General features: G+C 31.8%; 2 protein-coding genes across 8 annotated transcripts; both read right to left on the bottom strand.

Moving 5' to 3' along the window:
• Positions 1-255: 255 nt before the first annotated feature.
• LOC144574875 (expansin-B3-like) lies at positions 256-2,456 on the bottom strand. The gene is made up of 4 exons (XM_078324961.1): positions 2,209-2,456; positions 1,672-1,781; positions 1,236-1,429; positions 256-976 (listed from the first exon to the last, which is right to left on the bottom strand). Exons 1-4 carry the CDS (start codon positions 2,393-2,395, stop codon positions 637-639), a joined length of 831 nt encoding a protein of 276 aa, XP_078181087.1. The 5' UTR covers positions 2,396-2,456; the 3' UTR covers positions 256-636.
• An 8,017-nt stretch (positions 2,457-10,473) lies between these two features.
• LOC144574876 (P53/DNA damage-regulated protein) lies at positions 10,474-16,880 on the bottom strand. 7 transcript variants are annotated; one of them, XM_078324968.1, is made up of 7 exons: positions 16,724-16,880; positions 16,226-16,283; positions 16,029-16,116; positions 12,223-12,317; positions 11,746-12,013; positions 11,161-11,341; positions 10,474-10,693 (listed from the first exon to the last, which is right to left on the bottom strand). In XM_078324968.1, the coding sequence occupies exons 4-6, from the start codon at positions 12,304-12,306 to the stop codon at positions 11,193-11,195; spliced, it is 501 nt and encodes a 166-aa protein (XP_078181094.1). In that variant the 5' UTR covers positions 12,307-12,317; positions 16,029-16,116; positions 16,226-16,283; positions 16,724-16,880; the 3' UTR covers positions 10,474-10,693; positions 11,161-11,192. The 7 variants fall into 7 exon arrangements, with proteins under 7 accessions (XP_078181094.1, XP_078181093.1, XP_078181095.1 ...); XM_078324967.1 differs by lacking the exons at positions 16,029-16,116; positions 16,226-16,283; positions 16,724-16,880 and adding an exon at positions 13,549-13,683; XM_078324969.1 differs by lacking the exons at positions 16,029-16,116; positions 16,226-16,283; positions 16,724-16,880 and having other exon boundaries at positions 11,746-12,016; positions 12,223-13,536.
• Between the last annotated feature and the right edge of the window lie 8,599 nt (positions 16,881-25,479).

Raw genomic sequence — 25,479 nt, 5'->3', positions numbered from 1 at the left:
GTTGTCTTTTTCAAACCACCGTCACCGTGGATGAAATAATTTTGGTTAGTTATAGTGCAGGATTCATTGTGAATTTGTGATAATTATACAGACCTCCGTATTTATACGGCGATGTGTACGTATACGCCGCAGGCTTCATTATAAAGCAGGGAAATTAAGAACAACATATGTTTTTTTTAACTCAATTAACTAATTAATCTTCAATTAGATATATCATTCATCAATTGGATAAAACAATCAGCACTCAGCAGCCTTGAAGTTAAAATATGCATTCATAGTATACAGTAGAGACAAATCTGAACCCATAACCATAACACAAGAATAATACTTAAACATGTTTGAACCTTACTTCGTACATAGCAAATATATCCACTCAAACTGATTATGTTATAAGTTGGATATTTGTTTGGCATGACGAATCAATACAATATTAATTTGTTTATAATAACATGATAGTGGAGGGGAGAGCATGCATCTTGTATACGTACTTGTCTCCACTTCTTACCACTATATCTTATTCTGTATAAATGTCTAAATAAAACCTAATACACACGAGAAGCAAATCAATTAATAATAGGTGACCACACTGCCCATTAAATCATGGTCCCAAATAATCCTGCCATCATTAGCACTTAATCATAATACGGGGCTAAATTGAACGGTGGATTTGTAGACAGTGTTTGGCACATAATTTGCTGGTATCACATTTTGTGCCACTAGGGTTTTGCCAGATGTCAAGGTCGTCAGTCTAATGGAAAATGGACCCTCCAGCGGGTGGCTTGAGTCACATCGCCAGATGGCACCCCATGATTGATTCAGTGGGGTCCAGGTGGCACCAGGTGTACTTTCAAGGATCTCGACTAGCGAGAGATCACCGTCACCGTTTGCATACTCGACCAGAATAGCGAGATACATTGGGTTAGAGCCTTGCTCCACCTGAAAGGCAACATTCAATCCCTTGTAGTTGCAAGGAACCCTAAAATTTAAAGGCAACCATTATAATTAGTAAATAAATAAATAAATTGCATTTTCTTGCATAAAAGCCTAGCTAGGTTAAGCAAGGAAGGAATAAGTGCTACATTTTCTAACATAATTTTGTGTTAATGGAGAGTAAGGAAAAGGACAAGCAAATAATTGTAGCAAGGAATACTTAGTACTACTAATCTAGTGAATAATTATAATATTCACACTGGTTTAATGCAAATATACCCTCAAAATTTTATTAATTAATTTACCTAGCTAATTGAATTGCCAGTCTGCCGGCATGACGAAGATAATCTTCTTGGCCGGGATTAGCCATAGAGCCGAAGGTCGTACCGCTCATGTCAAAGTGGTATTGAGCATCTGAGCATATGCCATGCAAGCATTCATCTGTGACTACAATCGTCGATGGATTGCCAGAGCATGCTGGGTGGCCAGTGCATTTCACCTAAATTAATTAATAATAAATATGGTACGTAAATGAGCACAAACATATATAGGCCAAGCTGTTCATCAAATATACATGTATGATCATAGGAAAATTACGTATTACATGTAGATTGTAGACCATAACCACATCCACAACACATAATGCTACAGATGAAACGCCATAGAAGGAACTTTTTTTAATATATTCATATCCTTTTTCAGTGTGTAAATTAACATTTTTAGATTTTTTGAAAAGGGTACCTGGTAGCAAGAGCCGCATCCCTTGCCTCCCTTGAAGATTGCAGTGTTGCCACATGAGGTTAGGCTATTGAAAGGAGGCAGGTTCACATTTTTAAACCCACAACCGCCCCCTACATTTCAACAAAATTAATATAAATATAACAAAAATGGCAATCATATATAATGGTGGTGCTGTTGGTGGTGATGAAATTTAATAATCTGTTTGTAGTAATAATAATAATTTACAACGAAAGTAATAATGAGAAAAATATATATATATATATATATATATCTTGCCTATCAATAATCTATATGCTCCATATATTTTTTACCAGGAAAAACAAACATACCAAGACTTTTAGCAAGCAATAACATTATATATTATAAAGCAATGCATGAAAATGAAGTTACATAAATCTAATTATAAAATAATTTTTTAACTGAAGAAAACATATATAAAGAAATTAAACCAAATAGTCGATTTTTTTGGAAACACATGTCATATATATATGCAAGGGTAGAAAAAAAGATTGAGATATAAAATGCAATATATTTTACCATTGTCGTCAGGACCGGCACCGGTTGGAGCTCCGTACCAGGTTGCGCTGCCAGATATCCAGGTCAAACCATCACTATATTTTGAAGAATAGGTCAAATTTTTGTGTTTGAATGCAATGCATGAATTTAGTAGCATTAGCGACATGAAAGCAAGAATAGCAAAAGAGGAAGAGAGTGAAAGAGCCATTGGTGGAAATTTAGAGAGTATAGATTGAGTTGTATGTCAAGAGGTGGCTTGAGAGTTGTTTGGCAATTGGCATATGCTAGGGGCTATTTATAGACATGACAATTTTCATTTATAACCTTGTTATTTTATGTAAATTATACATATTTATCCTGGCAAAAACATAAATCTTTGTTAAATGTATATGGATTATACATATGTATTAATTGCCATACGTTGTTAGATTTACACACAGAATATACTGAAAAAAAATCAAGATATTTCATCTGATCATCAGGAAATTAAGACTAAAGAAGAACATTATATATATATATATATATATATATATATATATATAGAGAGAGAGAGAGAGATGGGCTATGGTGAGTTGCGAAGTAAAACGCGTTTTTACTTCACGCCGTATTTTTATTTTGAAAGTCCAAACGACCGATCCGAACCGTTAGATATTTAATCCATATTGAAATGTGCTTGGAGACCAAATTTTACATTTTTTGGAATCTTTTTACTATTTATTAAGTATTTTTGAAAATTGCTGTTTTACTGTGAATAGTGAAAAACAGTAAAAATTTCTGGACCATCAGATCAGCGACTTTCAAAATTGCTTAATAAATAGTAAAAAAATTCCAAAAAATGTAAAATTTGGTTTCCAAACACATTTCAATATGGAGAATAAGATGAACGGTTTGGATCGACGTTTTGAACTTTAAAATCACAAAATATGAGCGTGAAGTAAAATAGTCGCTTTACTTCGCAACTCATCGTAGCCCATCTCTCTCTCTCTCTCTCTCTCTCTCTATATATATATATATATATATATATATATATATATATATATATATGAGGAGGGATCCTCTTACACTCTTTTTTGGTGACACCGGATTATATCCTACATTTTCAAAGTTTTTAAAATCCAAACCGTTGATCAACATGATGGATATATTAAAATGTGCTCGCAGATCAAATTTTACATTTTTTTTTATTTTTTTTACTATTTATTAAGATGTATCCATCTTAATAAATAGTAAAAAAAATTCAAAAAAAAATGTAAAATTTGATATGCGTGTACATTTTAATATATCCATCATGTTGAACAATTTAAATTGACTGTTTGAACTTTGAAAATGTAGAATGTAATCTAATATCACTAAAATATAGTGTAAGTGGGTCTCTCCTCTCTCTCTATATATATATATCGAAGGATTTATATTCTAAAAAATAAAGCATATTTTAAGTATGCCTAGCACATTTCACTAAGTTGGATCTTTGACCAAAACAAGTTCGTATTATTAAAAAAAGGAACTACAATATCATATTATAAATGAGATATAAAAAAGTTCGAAAGTTTACATATATTAATCGGTCAAATCAATATTATAAATGATTTACAAGTGGGTTGACTAACTCTGGTAATCTTCATCATTAACTAGATGTTTGCCTATATATATATATCTAAGATTTTTTTTTTATTCACAAAAAAATGTATGTTTAGTAAGGGGATTTCCGAAATTAATTGCTGCTAGTTTAATTCTAAGACCCACGTGGAATTAATGTCATGCATTGGTGCAATTTCAATTGAATTTCTCACAAATTTAAGATGACGTAATCGATATATACTTTATAAAAATAGTTGTTTCAAGTTCTTCAAGTTAAAAATTAAGTCATCAAATATTTTCAATTGTGGAATTAATCATTAATTATTATTAAATTTAATTATATGACTGAAAATTATTTAATTCTTTACTAATAAATATCCATGAATGTGTGGGATATATCTAATTTAATGCACAAAATGAATTACTTTATTATGAATCATCCATTGAAATTTCTATATATATTTTGTTATTGAATTCTATTATGTATAATAATCTCAATGAAACAATTCATAATATTTTTGCAATAAGTAATTTGTTTTAGGAACGGAATTTAAAAAAATGTAGTAAAATGAAAATAGACAATTTTTCATTAACATTTTTATCATATATGGACGTTCTATCGATATCGATATGCTAATAGATACTAATTCATATTTCTTTGTAATAACTTTGTAAGTTTTAATTCTTAAAAATAATATTCAATTAATGGTATTTTGTTCTAGATATGCTACGAATTAATATCTTTCCCATTAATTACGAGTTATATTGAATTATAATAAGTGATCTCGTTTGGAGATTTAGTAATTAATTGAATTTGGGTATCACATTACTAGCTGGATTTTGTGCACGTCAGATATATATACACAATGCCATTCCAAATATTAAGTAAATCTAATGAATAAAGTGCTGGGAGAAATCCGGGCCCACCACAAAAATAACTAGTACATTAAGGGATTTTTACTATTGGTCCTTTTTTATATTTTGTATTTATTGACGTAGCATGCAGATGAAAATTCTGCAATAGTAAAAATATAGATATTTTTGTGGATTAATCCAGAAAACCTCACAATCCTGCAATGGACGTATACATAAATAGTGTGTCACATCTCACATGACAAACATTGGGGGAATTAAACCAAATGTATTGTGAGAATATCGAACTTAGTTGTATACTTGTATAGTTGTATGTATATATGTGTTGCCTTCTTTCACGCATGTGACATGGCTTCGTTCTACACCATGAACACCCTTTTCTTCGCGGGACCCACATTCACATGCGATGAATACCTTTTGAAGCAATGACACAAGTTGCTTTTCGTGCTAGCACACTCGTGATACAATTGGAGATTTGGATCAAAATAGAATTTTGACTAAAATGACTCGGATAATGTAGACTATATTCAATCATTCATATATAGTTAATTTCCATGAGCCGTGTAATATAAAGTATATTCAATCATTTAGAATATATCATATTTCTCAATTTGTTTTGTTGGAATCTGAAAATAATCCACATGCACTGCAAACGAATCGAACTTATTCTATGTTGAATTTAGTTTGAATTAATTTCAAACTAAGTTTGGTTTAAATTAATTTTGAATTTAATTTTTTACGAACTCAATTTTGAATCTTCTACGAACTTTTTTACGATAAGGAAGAGTGATCATAGTCGCCGAAAGCGAGATGTGAAAGTCGTCTAAAGTTTTAAAACTGAGAGCGAGAGTTACGACTTATGAATTATGACTTATAGTTGGGCGGCCTTATATTTTAATTTTTAAGTCATCAACGAAAATTAACGGTTCACGTTACTTTGAGACGAACTAGAATAGTTAGTGAACCTATTTCGAACGAATCAGATTCAGTTTGAATTTGATTTGAATTAATTTTGAACTATTTCAAATCAATTTTTTACGAACTTTTTCGAACCAAACTCGAATCGAATCACGAACTAGAAATTTTTTGTGCAGCCCTATACGTAATTGATTTACATGTATGAAATTTATATTCCCTAAACTCTCAAGGGATCAATTTCTCCTCGAATTTTGCCTTTGACGGTGCTATGGTGGTTAAATCACGGCAGTTGAATCCGTTGAAATGGAAATTAAAAATCAATTTAGACGGGGACAACATGAACCCTAATTAATGGCAAAAATTATGCTTTTTAACGAAGGCCTTGACATTTTAGACTTTTCTCCATCATCCAATATATTTCGCCCCAAAAAATGGAAGCTGCAAGCCATGTATGGAAAGAAGTTTTAACTAAAAGATATAGTAGGATCATCAAATGTCAACTTTGGAGTTGTTTGGAAAATAACTAGCCATGTGAGATATCGTTTTCTAGTTTATGGCTACTATTTGATATTGCAATTGGTCTAGAAAAAAATATGCTACATGTATTATTTAAGGAAAATGATTTTCTTCTCCGAACTTTTAATAACCTTCGCTCACCTAATTAAGGAGAACTTGTATATTATTGTTGGTTGTGAGCAGAGGCAGAACTAAATTTTCTGACCATGGAGATCAAATATAAATGATAATCAATAATATAAAATTTTCATGCTGGAAATGAATTTTCATAGACAAGAATGTTGATAGAACAAGACTAACCAAATAAATTTTATGAATTAATAACGAAAATATGATACGTCTGTTTTATTAAGGGCCTGTTCCGCTGTACCGTGAAGATTACTGTTCACGTGGGGAAATGAAAATTCACTCAGATTGAATTTTTTTTTCCCACGTGAACAGTAATTTTCAGTTCAAAATTTTTGATTCCCGTACCCATTCCTATTCCCACTAATGCAACCGAACAAGTCCTAAAGGATTAAAATTGGTTGGGGCCCATATTATATGTGGTGATACCGAAGTGATTTAACAAGGAACAACATACAAATTACAAAGAAACCATATTTATATTTGGACGCTACTAAGAGAGAGAATGATATTTATATTTGCATAATCCATATTTCCAGATACACTTCTCTTTCAGTTAACTAATTTTCTGTTGTTTGTTTGGCGCATTGTGCCCGCGTGTACAGTTTGGACGGCTTACCAACTATCAAGTACTTCTATATAGCAAATGTTTTCAAATACACCCCTTACAGAACGTCGAATTTGCCAACAATATTTTGTTAGATGAGGTGACAACATGGATGTGTCTTGCGTGTAGTTTTTATAACTAGGTAATTACAAAAAAAATCAGGACAAATTTTATATATAGCTTTCAAAAATTCTATTGCATTTTTCTACTTCTAAAATTCATAATATCATATTATTCTTGTAAATTTAAAAAACTCTTGCATTTATTCAATTTAATATTTTTTTTGTTGAAATTTACTTTACATTTAGAAAGCTTTCATGCTGTTCTCTATTAAAAAAAAAAGTAAAATATATATATAAATTGATTAGGAGAAAAGTTATAACTCCGAAATGCAAGTGTGCTTGCAAAAAAAATATTATATTCAGTTCAATTCGATGAAGGACAAACCTTAATGGAGATGCTTTCGAAGACGATAACATTTTTTGATAATTATGTCCTTGAGGAAAAACATGTCCTCTTAATTATATATTTTTTGAAATAAACTTGATTCTTTAGTAGAGACTATCGTACTTTATTATATAATTATATATTTTAGCAGAGTATAAAAATAGAAACTTTATAAATTTATTGTAAGTTTTGATATAAAAAGGCAATAACTTAGGTAAATGTGAGGTTTAAAAATTAAAAAGGATAAATATAATTTTAGGAATTTAAAGGAAAAAATACGTAATCTTGAAGCTTTTAAAGGATATATATGTGTGAAATTGCCAAAAATTTCATATGTTGGAACGGCGTAATTTCATCCGCAGTCGGCTATTAGATTAACAGTTAGATCAACATTCCCATGCAAAAATCGAACATTCGGTGATATGTTATATAGTAGGTAATTAAAAAAAAATATATATATATATATATATATATATATATATATATATATATATATATATATATATATATATATATATATATATATATATATATATATATATATATACATATAGAGTTAGGCTGGGGTGCTATGGATAGCATAGTGGCCTCCCGTGCTACGGCTCAATATTCAAATTTTCAAAATCCAAACGGTCGATCCGAACCGTTCATCTTGTTCTCCATATTGATATGTGTTTGGAGACCAAATTTTACATTTTTTGAAAATTTTTTACTATTTTTTTAGATAGGTAGAAAATCAAATATCTTAATGGTGCAGAATTTTTTAGATCAAGTGATTTTCTACCTATCTAAAAAAATAGTAAAAAATTTTCAAAAAATGTAAAATTTGGTCTCCAAACACATATTAATATGGAGAACAAGATGAACGGTTCGGATCGACCGTTTGGATTTTGAAAACTTGAATATTGAGCCGTAGCACGGGAGGCCACTATGCTATCCATAGCACCCCAGCCTAACTCTATATATATATATATAGGTTGCATGGACGGCCGATTTTTTTTAATATCTAAGCACACAAATTTTTCAAATTTTATATCTAACAAGCTTGCTGTAGTTTTTGATTTTCGCCTTTTCGGTTTGGAAGCTGATAACAGTATCCGCACTGTACTTGTAGGGGGACCATCGAAAATTAAATGTGAAAAAATAACTTTTTGTGGGGATCGCAAAAACTCCACAATTCGAATTTTTCCTAAAGTATTAATATCTATGCACATAAGTATTTATACCTATGTACAGAAGCATTTATAGCTATGAGGTGAACAATTATTTATTGTGCGGGTACTGTAGCGCGAAGGTAATAGTATCCGCAGCATTGTACCCGCACTGTACCCGCAGGAGGAGGGGGGGCACCAAAAATTAAATGAAGAATGATAACTTTCTGTAGAGACTACAAAATCTCCACAATTTTAATTTTTTTTTTCCATATTATTAACATCTACATAATTTTTTCTTTCAAATGAGATTCATGATGATATACTTTCAGACTTGTTATCGCGCAGGTATTTATACCTCGCCGTACAAGCATTTATATTTATACTTGCAAGTATTTTTTTACATATAACACTGAAAGTATTAATATCTAGGTATTGAGAGTATTTATACTTATACATTGAAGTATAACAAGTCACACATCAAAGTATTAATATTTTTTTAAGTGTTAATATCTCATCTTCTAAATATTTATAACTACGAAGGTATACATATATCTAAGTATTTTTTACATATGACACTGAAAATATTTTATAACTACGAAGGTATACATACCCAAGTATTTTTTACATATGACACTGAAAGTATTAATATTTAAGTACTAAAAATATTTACATCTATGCATTGAAGTATTTATTCCAATGAAATCAACTATTTTTGTTAGAGAAAGATTGACGCAAGAACAAGTGCTGGGATTGTGAAAGAGAAACTATATAATTAGTGGGAATCATAAAGAAATAATGCTACTATAATTTTAGAATAATAATTAGTTGAGACTATATAATTAGTGGGGACCATAATATATAATTTCTCAAGTGCAGGTACTGTGCGGATATTGTAGCGCGGGTACTAAAATAATTATTCTTTCTGTTTTCCCTTTCTTCTGGTTTAACTGGTGGTACCTAATTCTCACATACTTTAAATTCTTTTTAAGTATTTCTTTAGTTTTTGAAGAAACCTTTTATCTTATCTAGCAGTAGGGGTGGCAACGAATCGAACCAAATCAAACTTATCTTATGTTTGAGTTTGGTTTGAATAAGATTCGAACCGAACCTGGTTTAATTTGTTTCTAATCGAACCCATTTCGAATCGAATTAATTGCGAACTACACATTTTTTGAATCAAATCCGAATCGAATCACGAATTAAATTATTTTTTAGCAGCCCTAGTTATATCGGTAGTTTATACATTAATTTTTTCTCACGGGACAAAATTCACATGGCTTCCTTTTACCGGTATGAAATGAGTGTTTTTAAGTTGAAAAATTATTCATGAAAAAATATATCACAACAAATAATCGTAAAAAAGAGGATTATACAAGAACTGAAATATGCAGTAAAATAAGTAATCGTACCTCGAGTGCTCACTCGATCAAACCCTCGATCGGACCACTTAATGAAGTGAGAATCCGAAAGATCGAGAAGGCGGAGGAGAGACTGCCGAAGAGGAGAGAACCGTCTAAGCCAGAGAGAGGAGTGACAGCCAGTCGCCAAGAGCATCGGCTAGGTTTTAGAATGAGAGGGAGAGTGAGTTAGGGAGAGACAGAGAGAGAACTAAGTTATTGAGATTTAAGAGCGAGGAAGCGTCGGCTAAATTAAATTATGAATCTCTATCTTGGATTTTAATTTCATCAGGTAAATAAACAGCCGATGTTTTTATGAGATTCGAATCATAAAAGTTCGCAAACCCATTTCAATCGAACCAGGCTAGGTTTGAGTTTGATTTGAATTAATTTCGAACCGAACCTAGTTCGGTTCATTTCAATTCGAACCTATTTCAAATCGAATTAAACTCGAATCATACCCGAATCGAATCACGAACTAAGAATTTTTTTGCCAGCCCTATCCAGCAGTTAAGATACACTGCTTATGTGCGACCCAATTAGTTAAGGGGCAATTTCCAGAGTACCCCAAGTAACCTGCTTCTTACAATGGATGCTGTAAACAAGGCAATACGAATATTACTATATTAGAGAAACATGTTCAAATGATACATTATTTTTTTCTTCCTGATTTGTTTTTCAAATAACATATTCTGCTTTCTGACAACAGGCAATTAGAGAGAGCTTTGTTTCTGCAATTATACATCAATTTTCCCCAATTTTGACAGAATTTAGATTTAAAAACAATGTTAAAGTAATATAAATTTTTTGCCTAAATACCCATAAAAGTCACAAAAATTATGGGCATAATGAAAACCAGTTTGCCATCATTTCTCATTCTTCGAGTCTCTCTATATATATAAATAAGAAAAGAGAAAAAATAGAATCAAGTAAAGAAGGGGAATTATACAGGATTTTGACGATTTTTCTCATCTTACAAGTGAAAAGACAAGTTTTCACAAGCAATTCATGTATTGAAAATATATTTGCCAAGATGTCTAATGAAGTTTTGTGCCTGTAATCTGTATACAATTATACATCTTGTTCTCAATAAGAACATAGTGTATCCCTTCTTACTTAATTTGTGTTGCTTTCAAAGTACATGATCCCAATTGGCCAATAGGATTTCTAGTGTGTTTGAGTATATGTGTACATTTGGGTGTTAATTTGTCTCCATGTAAGCTTGATTTCCACATAGTGAGTTTGATGTTGACACCAAAGAGGACTAAAATTTTGAATAAGAAAATGATGTGGCAAGTTGATGAAAATATATCATTTTGAAAAAAAAAATTAAAAAGAAAAGATCGAGAAATCTTACATCATTATGTTCTATAGCTTACATCATGAGATCTATTGAGGCCTGTCGGCTAAGCCAACCATTGATCGAACAATACCAGGACTAACTCTATCCGCTAAAGCACCTTTCTCTGATAATATAAATGATTTCTCCTTCACATAGCTTTGCAATTTCTTCATCTCATAGTCTAACATTTCTTGTTCTGAACAATTTGAAATTTATAAGAAACATAAAAAATAGGGTTTGCGCATCAGACTTTTCTGAATATTTCCAAATTATTGTAATAATACAAATCATTTATTTGGCACTGACAAATAAATAATATACTCTATTAATGCAACGAAGTTGAAATAAAATCAAGACAAAAATAAAAATAAAATGTGGCTATATGTAAATTATAAATGTTAAGACCAGATTAAGTAATAGGAAAGAAGAGTGTTGATTTTGTCAGCCTTAATAATAAAGGTTGCATAGAATTTTGCAGCTGTCAGTTTGTTAATTGTAATTAAGACAATTTCTTGGCACTTTTCTGCAAAATTGTAAACAGCTGGGTACCAGATTACCATATTAGTATCTTCAAAACAATTAGTAAAATAGAAAAAGCACCTTTCTCCAAAATAGTATGAGCTGCATGAAAAGGCACACGAACAAAGATGTCAGAACTGGGAAACATCATCCAAGTGTTCTCTTTAGAGTCATGGGTCCCACATGACAGGCACACCTCCTTTACTAACGGCCTTGAACTCGAGCCTTCCATTTCTCTCATGATCGACTCAAATGGAGAAGGGATGCTGCTCTTGGTGGTTTTAGCCCTCTTTCTGAGAGCGGTTAAAGCCTCTCTATTTGCATTCCTGACTTTATCATTTTCAACCATCTACTTCCCAAAAATAAAAGTTACTATATCAACATTGAGTAAAAAAATTATTTCTTGCATTGGGTACAAAACAGTCTGGTTCTGGTACAAATTTACCAGCATAAAAAAAATGTACCTGACATAGTGTGAATAAGGCAACAACCTTAATTAACATTTTCATATCACAATGATTATAATTGATTAAAGGGGGAAAGCAATATAGTTTAAACCTGATGCCTTGCTAAGAGAAGCTTTTCAGCCTCGATCTCTATCTCAATTAGGTTTTTTTGCAATTTGTCCATACCCGGATCCATTCCAATTGAGCCTAAATTAGCCACAGCAGTTATCAAATGATTCTCCATAAGAAAGAAATTAGTAGGACAGTGTACAGCTTAAAAGGACATAGCATACCAAAGTTGGTTATTCCAACTTAGGCCAGCTTAAGTAATTCATGTTTGGTTGAGATCTAAAGTTATGTCATGTTTAAGCTATTCTTTGTTTGGTTGGAATTTGTGGCTTAAGATTTTTTTTTTTTTGCATCCGTTACTGTTGCAAATTAAATAAAAAAAATTGTACAGTTAATGAAGCATTTTTTTTTTTGGCTTAGTTGAATTGGTTGCAGTACCACTACACACAAATCAGCAATAAACAGTACCAATTGAACTTGGGGCAAGACAAATCATGTGTGGAATTGAACTAAGACAATCAGCACATAAGCTTCTAAACAGTACCAGTCTAGTACAAAGGATCTTTTCGTGTAAAAAGTTATCAAGTACATACATAATGTCACGCGTAATTGAAAGGGTAATCTGGTCCAGCATTAAAGTATGGTTCCACTTTTGTTGTATGGTTTTAGAGTGCAGTTCATGTTTTTAGCAACTAAAAAGAAATTGTCGTGTGTGTAAACTTGAATTTCTAGATTACAAAAAAATGAAGAAGGTAAAATTACAAAGAATAGTATGCTAAAAAAATCTTTAAAACAAAACAAATATATATAAGGAAAGAAGGAAGAAAAAACTGGTACATTTCCGGAATTCTGTTAGAAGCAACACAGAAAACTGGAACCAGTTTACATTACTTGACTGAACCAGTAATTCATGTACCAACAATTAATATGGTCTGAAATGAAAGTGCTCAACACAGAAAACTAGAACCAGCTCATTATTGAATTACTGTAAGTAAAGTTGATAACATAATCACATAGAAAATCTGCTTAGATCATCCAACCTAAGTCTAATATTAACAGATATGAGAAAGACAACCTGAAGCCACCAGTCTCTGTCCAATTTACCACGACAAAAGGCCAAAAAAAAAAAAAAAAAAAATAGCAACTCTAGTAGCCAAGTCAGCAGTCATGTGTACAAGGTCATTCAGCTTATCATTTTCTTTTTGAATTTGGATTCATCATCTGCAGGTTCAATTCAGACTCGACGGGCTAATACAAATGTACCACAGTATATGATGTGTTTTGATTTTGCAATACAAATGCACCAAATACATGTTACAGATTAATAAAAGTTTATAAATTCAAGATTTTCTTGTGTAATGAAACTCACAGGATCAATTCGGGTCAACTTGAAATGCTCCTCAAATAAATTGGAAAAGAAATGGAGCTTGGAGAACCAAACAAAAATTGTGGTGGCGGCGTGAGAGGGCGCCGGTGCAGTCGCCAAGAAGGACACGGAGGCGGGTGCAAATCGGATTGAGGAAGGAGGAGGTGGAGATGAAGAGGGAAATATGGAGGAGGGATCGACGGCGGGGGCAGAGAAAGGAGGAGGTGGAGGTGGGGAAGCCTTGGCAGAGAGGGGTTTTGATGGAGCGGGGGCACAGCCGGAGACTGGGAAGTTGGAAAGCCAAGAGAAGCGAGAAGACGAGAATTTGGTAGAGAAAAGCAGGAACTTGTTATTAATTGATTAACCTTGGGCTGGGTTCATTGACCTCACTTTATCTGAAAATAGTGGAGCATTTCAAAATAGATAAATGGTAAAACTTGCTATAATTTGAGAAATAATATAACATATGAACCTGAAAGTGTTATGTTAGATGGCCTCTTGGCTGGTGGAAGACAGGAAGACTGATGCGTTTAAGAGCCATTGTACCATTGTTATATCCATATCACTCAACTTCTTGTATATGTAATGCTTTTCTTAATTGATGTGTAACTTCTTACTTGCTCTCATTAATGCCTTCAAATGCAAATAAGTGACTTTGATTTCTCTTTATGGGCCTATACTTAACAATATATATATAGAAAATGGGTCTACTATATCAACTAAACGCAATCTTTTTGACAACTTATGCTCTTTTTTCTTAGTAATTTCTTTTATCAACAAACATCAAGATGTTCATGAAGTATGTCTACTTGAACACGAAGCAATGTATGAATCTTAAATAGTCTTACAATTAAATGAAAATAAGGTTCTCTGAAATTAGATTTTTCATATAACGCATTCCATTTTTGTACTCTCAGATAACTTAGTCTTTTGATGATTCATCCTGAAATGAAAGGCTATGCTTGATCTTATAAAGATAATTACCTACTGATCTAGCATAATAGCAGATACTTTTTGTATAAAGGACGGAAAGGAAGAAGAAAACATCAAATTGGAGAGAAAAGAAGATTCTTGTAAATGTTGATGTAGTACTAAGCAATCAAGTTGATAAAAAAGTGAATGGCTTGAAGAGTTCTGAAAGAGACTTAACATGATATGGTTGGTAGATTTGTTTACTAAGATGTGTACCAGTAATTGATGTCAATATGCTGAGGCAATAAGAAGATGAATATTAAGTAGTAACTTAGATATGTATGTACTGTCATTTCCTCTTGTTAATGCCCTTTCAATTACTATTTTCTAATAGTTCTCACTATTCCAGTAGTTTTGACTAATAGTACTACTACTAATGATTATGGTTGTGGTTGCTTTTACTTGATATTATCGTAAATAGATGCAAATAAATGTACTTAATCGGATTGTGGATGTTTTTACTTAAATCAAATTGTTAATCCAAGTCTGCTCCGGGATGAGACCATGCGAATATGAAGAAATAGCACACTCCTTATTTTAATCTGCTTCTGGTTCTACACCTGTACCTGCCTCTGCCAAATGCCCCATACAAGCAGGGTCAGCGGATACCAAGAGAGAGTGCCTATGAGATTCAAAAGAGAGAATCCACTTCTTACTTCATTAGGGGAGTAAGGTGAGTGTGTAAAAAAAGCAATTCTATGGTTGCTTGCTTCGTGCACCTGTCCATTCTCCGATCAATTTCCAAATAGTGCCAGATCAAATCCCCCAATATCAATTGATTATCAAGATCAAATAATAAAAGAGTGAGGCTCTGGTAATATGCATATTACGGATTGACCTGTGCTATGGATCTATGTCTCAATTTTCCAAGTTGAAACAGCTGATCCAAACCATTGAAGGTGATCTCCAAATGGAAATGTACTTGCAAACCAAATTTGACATTTTTTAGATTCTACTACTTTTAAGATTACTAGCATCTCGGAAGGAGAATTTAATTAGGCTCGCACACTCAGGGAGAAAATTAAACCCAAGCAAAAATCCATCTCTACCTTATGTAATGGATGAGGTATCATCACTGGGCAAAATAGTATCAGGTATACTAAAGCCATTTTTTAGATATACCAGCAAACACACATTTTAAAATGTAATACCTAAAAAGAGAACATTACAATCAGATACCAGTAGAAATATCATGTAGGACAGAAATTATGATTTTGTTCATGATAATCAGCAAAGCAACTATTGTCAGCTCTTAAGGCAGTGGTGCTGTTTTAAGAGAAATATCCCTTTGACCGCAGTAATGACAGCAATAGTATAATGTCAGCGGCGAAGCTAGGAATGTTGTTAGGGATAGGCAAGCATAACATAAATAGTTGCAAAAAAAAAAATTAACATAATATAAGAAAATAGGGTACTGACAATAATGAAATACCAAATTTATCAAAATTACCCTATAAATATAAATATTAAAGGAAATAATGTGGGAAGAAATAAAAGGGAAGGAGAAGTACTGTTTGCAATGGCTGATTCAAGCTAACTTTCGCCTTCAAAGGAATTATCCAGAGATAGCAACACACACGATAGAGAAGAGAGGATTTCCTGAAATGTACAAAAGGTTCTATAAGAGTTCTTTTATATATACACACATAATATCCCCCGTGAGCAATGCATTGATGTATAACATTGTAAAATTTAGATCTTTATTTACCAGATAAGTAGGTGAAGAATTCAACACACCTAGATTAGTCGGTTCTGTATAAATTAACCTGCGATAACCCAATACAAAGTTGAGATCAAAACAAAAGGAGAAAAAATCATGTGAAAATCTTTCACACGTATATATAGAATTGTAACCCTTTAATTAGTCTGTTACTGATACATCAAAATCTAATAGATATAATTTATGTGAAAATTTATTACTCTACTCTTGCAATTATTCAAAAAATTCCTACATGCCAGCAAAATCTGAAAACATGATCAGCCAAAGATACTAAACATGATCAAATGACAGAAATATAATTGTAACCCTGTCAAAGATAAGATAATAAACATGATCGACCAAATCTGAAAAATTCCCAAAATAGTACATGCTTTCCAAAAAAAAAATTAAAAACAGTGCGTGAAGCAGCATCATTAGAGCTTGATTGATTCATTAATAGGGATTGATTGATTCATTAACAACAGAGGGCAATTCCAATAAGCATACCAGTAGAGGCGGAATTAGAGGCGACTAGGGTTACTGGTGGCAGAGACGGGCTGCGGGGTTGGCAGGCGGCGCAGCACGGCTATTCTCTCTTCGTGCAAGCCAAGGCGGAGCCGCGGAGGGTTGAGTGTTTTTTTTTCCTTCGCGCAGGGGGTATCAGCAGCGCAGCGGAGCGGAGGTTTGAGCGTTTTTTTTATTCTCTGAACTCTGAGAGTCTGGGTTATTGGATTTCGGTTTTGGGCTCAAGCCCATTTAATAAGCCCGGTTCAAGTCCATTTAACCAATTTAATCAACATTATTAATGATTGTAGACTGAGATTTAAAAACTTAAAAAATTTAAATGCTCATGAGTTTTACTTTAAAAAAAACAAATTACTTTAAAATTACTCAAAAATATTTTTTCATGGATATTATTTGAAAGATAAAATCAAATTGAAAACATTCGTATTTTTATATTAGTAAAATTTATCATGGATCGTCAGAAAAATAAATTATAATGATCAGAGAAAAAATAAAAAAGAGTAGATGAAATGAATCTTTCTGTTTTTGGCTTTAAGACAAAAGTAGTTAGGAGTTAAAACTATACAGATTTAGAATTTTAATGCTTCCAGACATAGGTTTATATGCTTGCGAGTAGCATTGTAAAATGTTATAAACATAAACTTTAAATGTTTGGATATTAGCGCTGAAAATGGAAGTTAGACAACATTGGAAGTTTTTTCTGTTAAACTATTTGGAGGACGCGCTCGGGTATGATGGCTCGGGATACCAGAACATTTCTACGTTTTCGATTGATTTTAAAAATTAATCAAACCGGTGGTATTTTCACCGATTCTGACCAACTTTTTCGGCAACAAAGTAACCGGTTTGTTAACTATTTAACCGGTGAAAAAATCACTGGTAGTAAGCAACGAACGAATTTGATTGATATCTTAGAAGATGCGAATTCATTTATATCTCTATTCTATTATTAAGCACGTTAGGTGTCCGATCCGCCAATGGCTACGATTGAAAGGTGAAACTTCGGATTTAATCTCAGCTCTTCAATTACATAATTTGTATTTTTTGATTAAATGCATCTGTTTTATGTATAGAAGTCTAAATTTAGTTAAAAACATACCCACCACATGTGTTGCCACACGATACGTTACAATTAAAATTGAACAGATTCTAAAATTTAGTGATATATTTATCTGTTTCCTTATTTCTCCTCTTCAATTGAGAATACTTCACCTTCCATTTTCTTATTTCTTTGTTTCCTTACTTCTTCTTCGTTTCTATACGGATAACAATATAAATCAATTTTTTTTTATTTCCTTATTTATCTTTCTTTGTTTCTATACATAATGGTGTGAGCAATTTATAATATATTTTCAATATAGAATATATCAATGTGTGTGTGTGTGTGTTCTAAATTGGAAACAAAGAAGAAGAAGAATATAAATTGGAAAGAAAGAAAAATAAAAATTGGAACGTGTGTGTGAATATATATTTCTCTTGTAATATGTGTGTCCTATACATACAAACGATAACACTTTTTATTTATGTTTTTTGATATCATATTATATGTTGATATTGAATTGTTGTATGATATTTGATATTAGATTCGAATCGAGCTATTATTTGATATCATTTGTACTTAAAAATAAAGAATCATCACATCATCAAATTGTTATCAGAGATCACGATTAAAGTTAATTAAAAATACATAATCATATAAATTTTATTGTTTCTTATAATATGTCCCGTTGCAATGCACGGGTATGATACTGTTAGTGTAATAATCTAGAAGTCAATAATACGATAATTTATCATAAAGCTTTGTTCATGAATTGGATGATTAATATCATTTTGTTGCCTTGAGTATTATTGAATTTATGGATCATTTCGAGTTCATGACTGAAACTGTGAAACTCCATAATATAGATGATATATACTCTTAAAAAGTCACTGACCAAGGTAATTAGCAGGAACACTAATTATCGCGATAAGGTTAGTATGTGGATTAAAAGATGGTTAAGTTTTACAAACCACCTGACACGAGATGTCATTTTAATCACATAGATACATGTTCTAGGAACATGGTATTTGACAGACCCTGAATGAAACATTAAATAGAATTGTGTTCGTGTCATTAATGTTTTCATTCAGTGTTAAGTTCTAAAGTATGAGGTATTCATCTTTCCTACTAAGAAATGTATATGTGTGATTGTTATCAAACGCTGTCAGTAAAATGCAGTTATAACGGTAGCTCTTCGGTATACATGGCTTAGCTGAGGTAGTGATGGTTTACCAAGAATACTATTTGTCCCTCGTATCTCTATACGAGCTATAGCATCACTGGGCCCCTTGGTAGAGTTAGATTATCTGCTAGCGGTATAATTACAAGAGTAATTATATTTGATAATCTGCTCAAGATCAAGAAAAGATTCAGTTAGCAAGGATGACACACATCTACCTTGAAACTAATCTGATAGCTATGAGACAGAAGAACAGACAAGTAAATTGTTTACTGGATCGTGATATTGTACTATACAGCATCATCTGTGTAATTGGATGGTTATGATGTGTTGCTAGATGCCGCTCATGATTATAGAAGTTAAAACAGTTTTAACTCTGTTTACCAACATAACACATATCCTATTGGGTCACACCATATAGGAGTTAATCGGAGAATCTTATTGTGATTGATTATAAATTGGTTATGATCAATAGTAAGATGGTTATAATTAATTATACATGTTATAATTAAATTATAAATGTTATGTAAAAATAACAAGCAAAAACATTGGTTAATTTATAAACGTGTGTGACACGTTGTATAAAAGTTAACCGGTTAATTTATAAATGTGCAGGACACATTGTATAAATTACCGAAACAACAACCGCAAGAAAAATATATATAATTGTTCAGAATAATTATACGAATATTATTTGTATTCGGGTCGAGGGCATTCGGGTCTTTTCAGATTCGTGCTTATCCGCATGACATGTCATCGATCCTATCCAGATGACACGTCATCGATCTTATCCACATGACATGTCATCCTTATCCATTCAATGGCATATCTTGTAAATAGGCCGAACTTGGAGGGCATTTTGGTCTTTTGGCAACCGATCCTAAACCCTATAAATAGGGGTGGAGGGGTAGAGAGAAATTTGCTAATTCACTCATACCGTTTCGTGTCGAAACGGATCGGTATTTTCTCTCTTTCTCGGTTTCTCTCCCAAATAGTGTTTCGGTTGAGAAAAGAAAGTTATACGTAGTTGACGTATAATCTTGCGAGTTGTTGTGAGGTATATTTACAGGATCGATGAATAGTGTTTTACCGAATTTCGCAGTATGTCAGTTTTGCATATTGATGAAACTGAGCAACCGAAAATTCGTGTTTACGGGTTTTTGTCTTTTTCCTGTGAATAGTGTTTTTGCATAATTCCGCGGTTTACGGTATTTCTGGCAGAAGAAATAAACCGCTCTCCGGTTAGTCCTGGTGGATAACCGATAGAGGTATCACACGTGTGATACTCCGAGTCGATTCCTTCCCTGGTGAGGCTCTACTCGCTCGGTCTGCATTCCAACTGTGATTTGGAAACAAGGTATAAATATGCTATATTAATCTATTTAATTGGTAAGTAGATTAAAGTTTTAGAAATCAATCATGGAGTAGATCTGTAAAAGGATTAAATTGGGTTTTGATGCCAAAGGAATACTGAAGGTGGACCGCCTTGAAAAGTTTCCTGATATACCCCGTTTAATCCTGAGCTTAAGTTGGCTGTAGAAATTTTTGTTCTACGGTCATTCCGCAACTTAAGCCTAAACGGGTTTTTTGTTACAGCACCGTAAACCCCAACAGATACTAGTATATATATATAGAGAGAGAGGGGTTGGCTAAGATCAAAGTGGTAGTTCGTGAGCTTTGGTGCTACCAATTCATTTTTCAATTTTTAAAATTCAAAACGTTGATCCGAACCATTCAAGTTATTCTCTATATTAAATTGTGCTTGGAGACCAAATTTTACATTTTTCTGAATTTTTTTACTATTTATTAAGCCACTTTGAAAATCGCTGATCCAACGGTGGCTTAACAGAACAGTAAAATCAGAAGCCACCGTTGGATCAACTGTTTTCAAAGTGGCTTAATAAATAGTAAAAAAATTCAGAAAAATGTAAAATTTGGTCTCCAAGCACAATTAAATATGGAGAACAACTTGAACAGTTCAAATCGACGTTTTGAACTTTAAAAATTGAAAAACGAATTGGTAGCACCAAAGCTTACGAACTACCACTTTGATCTTAGCCAACCTCTATATATATATATATATATAGAGGTAGGCTAATATACAATCGATTGTTCCTGAGGTCCCGTACAACCAAGTCATTTTCTTATTTTTAAAGTCCAAATGATCGATCCAAACCGTTCATCTTGTTCTCCATATTAATATGTGCTTGGAAACCAAATTTTACATTTTTCTAAATTTTTTTACTATTTATTAAGCCACTTTGAAAACCGCTGATCCAACGGTGGCTTAACAAAACAGTAAAACTAGAAGTTACCATTGGATTAATGATTTTCAAAGTGGCTTAATAAATAGTAAAAAAATTCAGAAAAATGTAAAATTTGGTATCTAAGCACATATTAATATGGAGAACAAGATGAACGGTTTGGATCGATCATTTGGACTTTAAAAATTAGAAAATGACTTGGTTGTACGGAACCTCAGGAACAATCGATTGTATATTAGCCTACCTCTATATATATATATATATATATATATATATATATATATATAATATTTTATTTTATGGTATTTTTCATCGAAGACTCTAGAAGTTTAATTGCTGATAACTCTAAATTAATTTTTATTACAAAGAAGTCTAATTAGATATTTTCTATTTTATTTTGTGGTTATTTTTCACCGAAGATTCTAGAAGTTTAATAGCCGATAGTACTAAATTAATTTCTATTACAAAGAAGTCCAATTAGATATATTTTATTTTATTTGTGGTTATTTTTCACCAAAGACTCTAAAATTTTAATCGCCGATAGTGCTATTTTTTTATTACAAAGAAGTTCAATTGGATATATTTTATTTTAGAGAAAATTTCCACTGTACTCATCTAAACTTTTAAAATAGCCAATTTTCCCATCAAAATACCATAATATCCAATATCTCCATGAAAATTTCAAATTCTTTCTCATATCCCCTTTTATTTATTTTTCTTTTTGTTTAACTGTTTTAACAATTGAACTGACCATTGTGCCCCTCTAACTGTAAATGGACATGTCCAGTGCTTTTAATTTTTATTCGTCTTCTTCATACACCACCTCTGCTTTTAATTACTAGTCGATCTCTCTTTGATTAGAACCTCAAATCCTCCTTTAAAATGAGAAATAGAATTGAAAAATTCTCAAATTCTCTAATCGGATAGCATCTAGTGATAAGAAACAAATTCGGTTGGCATCTAGTGAAAAAAAAAAAAATTTGGAGTGCGGATTTTTTTCTCAGCCCGGAATAAAAATTCCAGGTCGCGAAAAAAATTCGAGATCTGGGTATTTTTAAAAATACCGCTGAACCGTTGTTATTTTTAATAAAATATTTTTTTGGTTGGGTAAAAATAAAAATGTCGGTATTTTGTTCCCCACACATCCATAGAGTAACATCACAGCCCAGTGAGCAATTTTTTATATATAGGTGCACTCGGTTTAATACTGGGCTCTGTACACCTATTATATTTTAAATTAAAGCCTATGAATTGGGCCTTAATTTTACCATACAAAAAAAGATAAGAAGTTTAATTCAGCCCAGTATAAAATAGTGTTTTGGTAGGCATTCCTCTCATTTTTCTTATATATATATATTTAATGCCTTTTATCTCTTCCGAGAATGCAAAGCTAATAATTTGTCATTTCAAAATCGAGGAATCATTGATTTTATAGGAATGATATATTTTTTTTGGCAAAGGCTTCTACAGACATAAGGATCTATTTGTAAAATGAACATATTTTTATTTTCAAAGTTTAAACAGTCGATCCGAACCGTTCATCTTGTTCTCCATATTAATATGTGCTTGGAGACCAAATTTTACATTTTTCTGAATTTTTTTACTATTTATTAAGATGGGTACAAAAAATATCAAATTCAGACCATTGAATTTTGTACCCATCTTAATAAATAGTAAAAAAAATTCAAAAAAATGTAAACTTTGGTCTCCAAGCACATATTAATATGAAGAACAAGATGAACGGTTCGGATCGACTGTTTGAACTTTGAAAATAAAAATATGTTCATTTTACAAATAAATCCTTATGTCCATAGAAGCATCACTCTTTTTTTTTTTTTGTTTGTTTTAGTTGCTGGATTACTTGACAGTGCGACACGATGCAAACTTGTCCAAACATAAAATCGATCCAACCCGATCCGATTCATAGAAGTCAATCTTGGTATCCAAAATCCAAGATAAACGAATCATACCTTAAGCATGCAATACTCAACTCAATCCCAGAGTACCAATCTAAACAGTCAGAAATATCAATCTACTCCTTATATTAAAAAAATTTAAAAGATCTTCTGAGTGGATGTTGTTGAGAAATCAGAATTTTTTTTTTAAAAAAAAAGTTAGCAGCTTTAAATGTCGCAAACTAAATCTTCTCCCTCTCTCTACACTTCCAGTGCACGATTTTGTAATTTATAATCTAAGTTTTTTAACGACTGCGCAAACTAAATCCTCTTATCTCCCTCTCTCTACGTGAAACAATTGTTTTCTCTCTTATATTTTCTTCAGTTGTTGATTTATATCACTTGATAGTTGATTGAGGTAATTAAGTATGATGTGTTGTAAAAAATGGTTGTTTAGGCTGATTAATCGATCAATTAGTCATTGACGGTGATCAAACCATCATAAATTTTTTCGACTAATCGGCTGATTACTTCCGACTATGACTGATTATTCCCGATTATTCCCGATTAATCGTTTGGCGATACCCTCTCCATCCGACAAGCGCATACCGTTATTTACAACACTGAAGTATATAACTCTTATTGCTTTTATGTTTTTTTTGTAATAAATGTATTTATATTTTATGCTTTTCTGATTATTGAACAGAATCGTGTGAATTTAGTATGATGAGAAATTGGTTTTTAAAACATTAGACAGAAATGCTGATGAGATTTATGTGAACTTAGTTTTATGTTAAGGTGTCAGGAACTCATCTCTATAAGCTGAAATTTATGTAAACTTAGTTTTAAAAAATTAGACGGAAATGCTGACAATTTTTTATGTGAACAAAATCATATAAGAGTACATGAAAATACCGCATTCCTTGATCATGTACACTTAATTTGTACTTTGACTTGTATATTCTGTTTATTTTTACTAACTACAAATTGCAAAATTTTAATTACATGAGTACATGGGGTGGAGGGAGATAGAAGAAATCAGATTTTGTGCATGAGGTGGAGGTTGATGTATTTGGTGCACCAATCTCTCCATATCATTCGATCTAGCATTAAAAAAAATTGTAGGTATAAATTTTTTGTTTAATTTTGTGCATAGATGTGTATTATGATAAATGTATGTAATTAGTTAAATATATCTATAGTTAGTAGGTATCTAGCTAGAGTATTATCTTATGAGTCATAATCGAATTATTAATGCCTTTAGATTATGATAAATGTTCAAAATTAATTCAATAGAGGTTAATTTTGAATATGTTCCATTTTGGAACTGTTCTTTGAATATTTTATCTCAATTATGATATGAGACCACATGTTAGTTCTGTTTTAGTATATATTTAAGAAAATTTCAACATTTCTTCTTATTAGTTCCCCAAATACTTGGGGAATTAAGAAAAAAATGTTGCCTTCTTAAATACTAAACTGCGGCTAATATGTGTTCACTACTGAGACAAAATATTCAAATAGTTGATAGAATTATAAACTGGCACCGTATAAACCTTAAATTTAACGTTTGATCCTAACTATGTACCTAATTGTGTTTTCTTATAATTGCAGATGGACCGCAGCTGGATGTATAGAACATCAGGTATTTCAGATGAATATTTGACATGTGTTGATGAATTTATGAAAGTTGATGTGGAAGATATGGTGAATAATGGAAATGTGTTGATGTCGTGTTCTTGTCGTGATTGTAACAATATCAAAAAAAAATTCTAACCCCGTCAAAGTGAGGAATCATTTAATTTGTTCGTGGCTTCAAGTAACAATATACGCATTGGATATGGCATGGTGAGAGTTTAAAAACCAGTATAGATACTGGTACTAGACATCAGAAAAACCATAATGACAATGACGTAAGTGATGTACAAGGCGATGAAAATATTGATATGGTGATAAATAATGGTGTTAATTTAGATCAAATATTACGTGATTTAGAAGAGAATTTTGATAATGATAAGTAGTATTGTGTATTTAAGAATTTATTTCAAGATTCTAAAAAGCTGTTGTTTCTTCGTTGTACAAAATTTACAAAATTAAATGTATTAAAATTATATAACCTAAGCATCTAATAGTTGGAGAAATAAAAGTTTTATTGAATTATTAAAAACATTAAGAGAAATAATTCCGGATGGAAACGAGATATCATGTAATGTTTATGAAGTAAAGAAAATATTGTGTCCACTAGTGAAACTAATATAGTATTCCAATCCTCATCTCACTCTATGACTGAATTCACTTCTTCAATCGTCGTCGCGCTTCGACGACAAACAGATCTACTCACTGTCGTGCTCTAATCAAGA

The sequence above is a fragment of the Carex rostrata genome, chromosome 23 (genome assembly GCF_964058835.1).
Source record: "Carex rostrata chromosome 23, lpCarRost1.2, whole genome shotgun sequence".
Classification (NCBI taxonomy): Eukaryota; Viridiplantae; Streptophyta; class Magnoliopsida; order Poales; family Cyperaceae; genus Carex; species Carex rostrata.
This window is presented reverse-complemented; position numbering and strand designations above follow the sequence as displayed.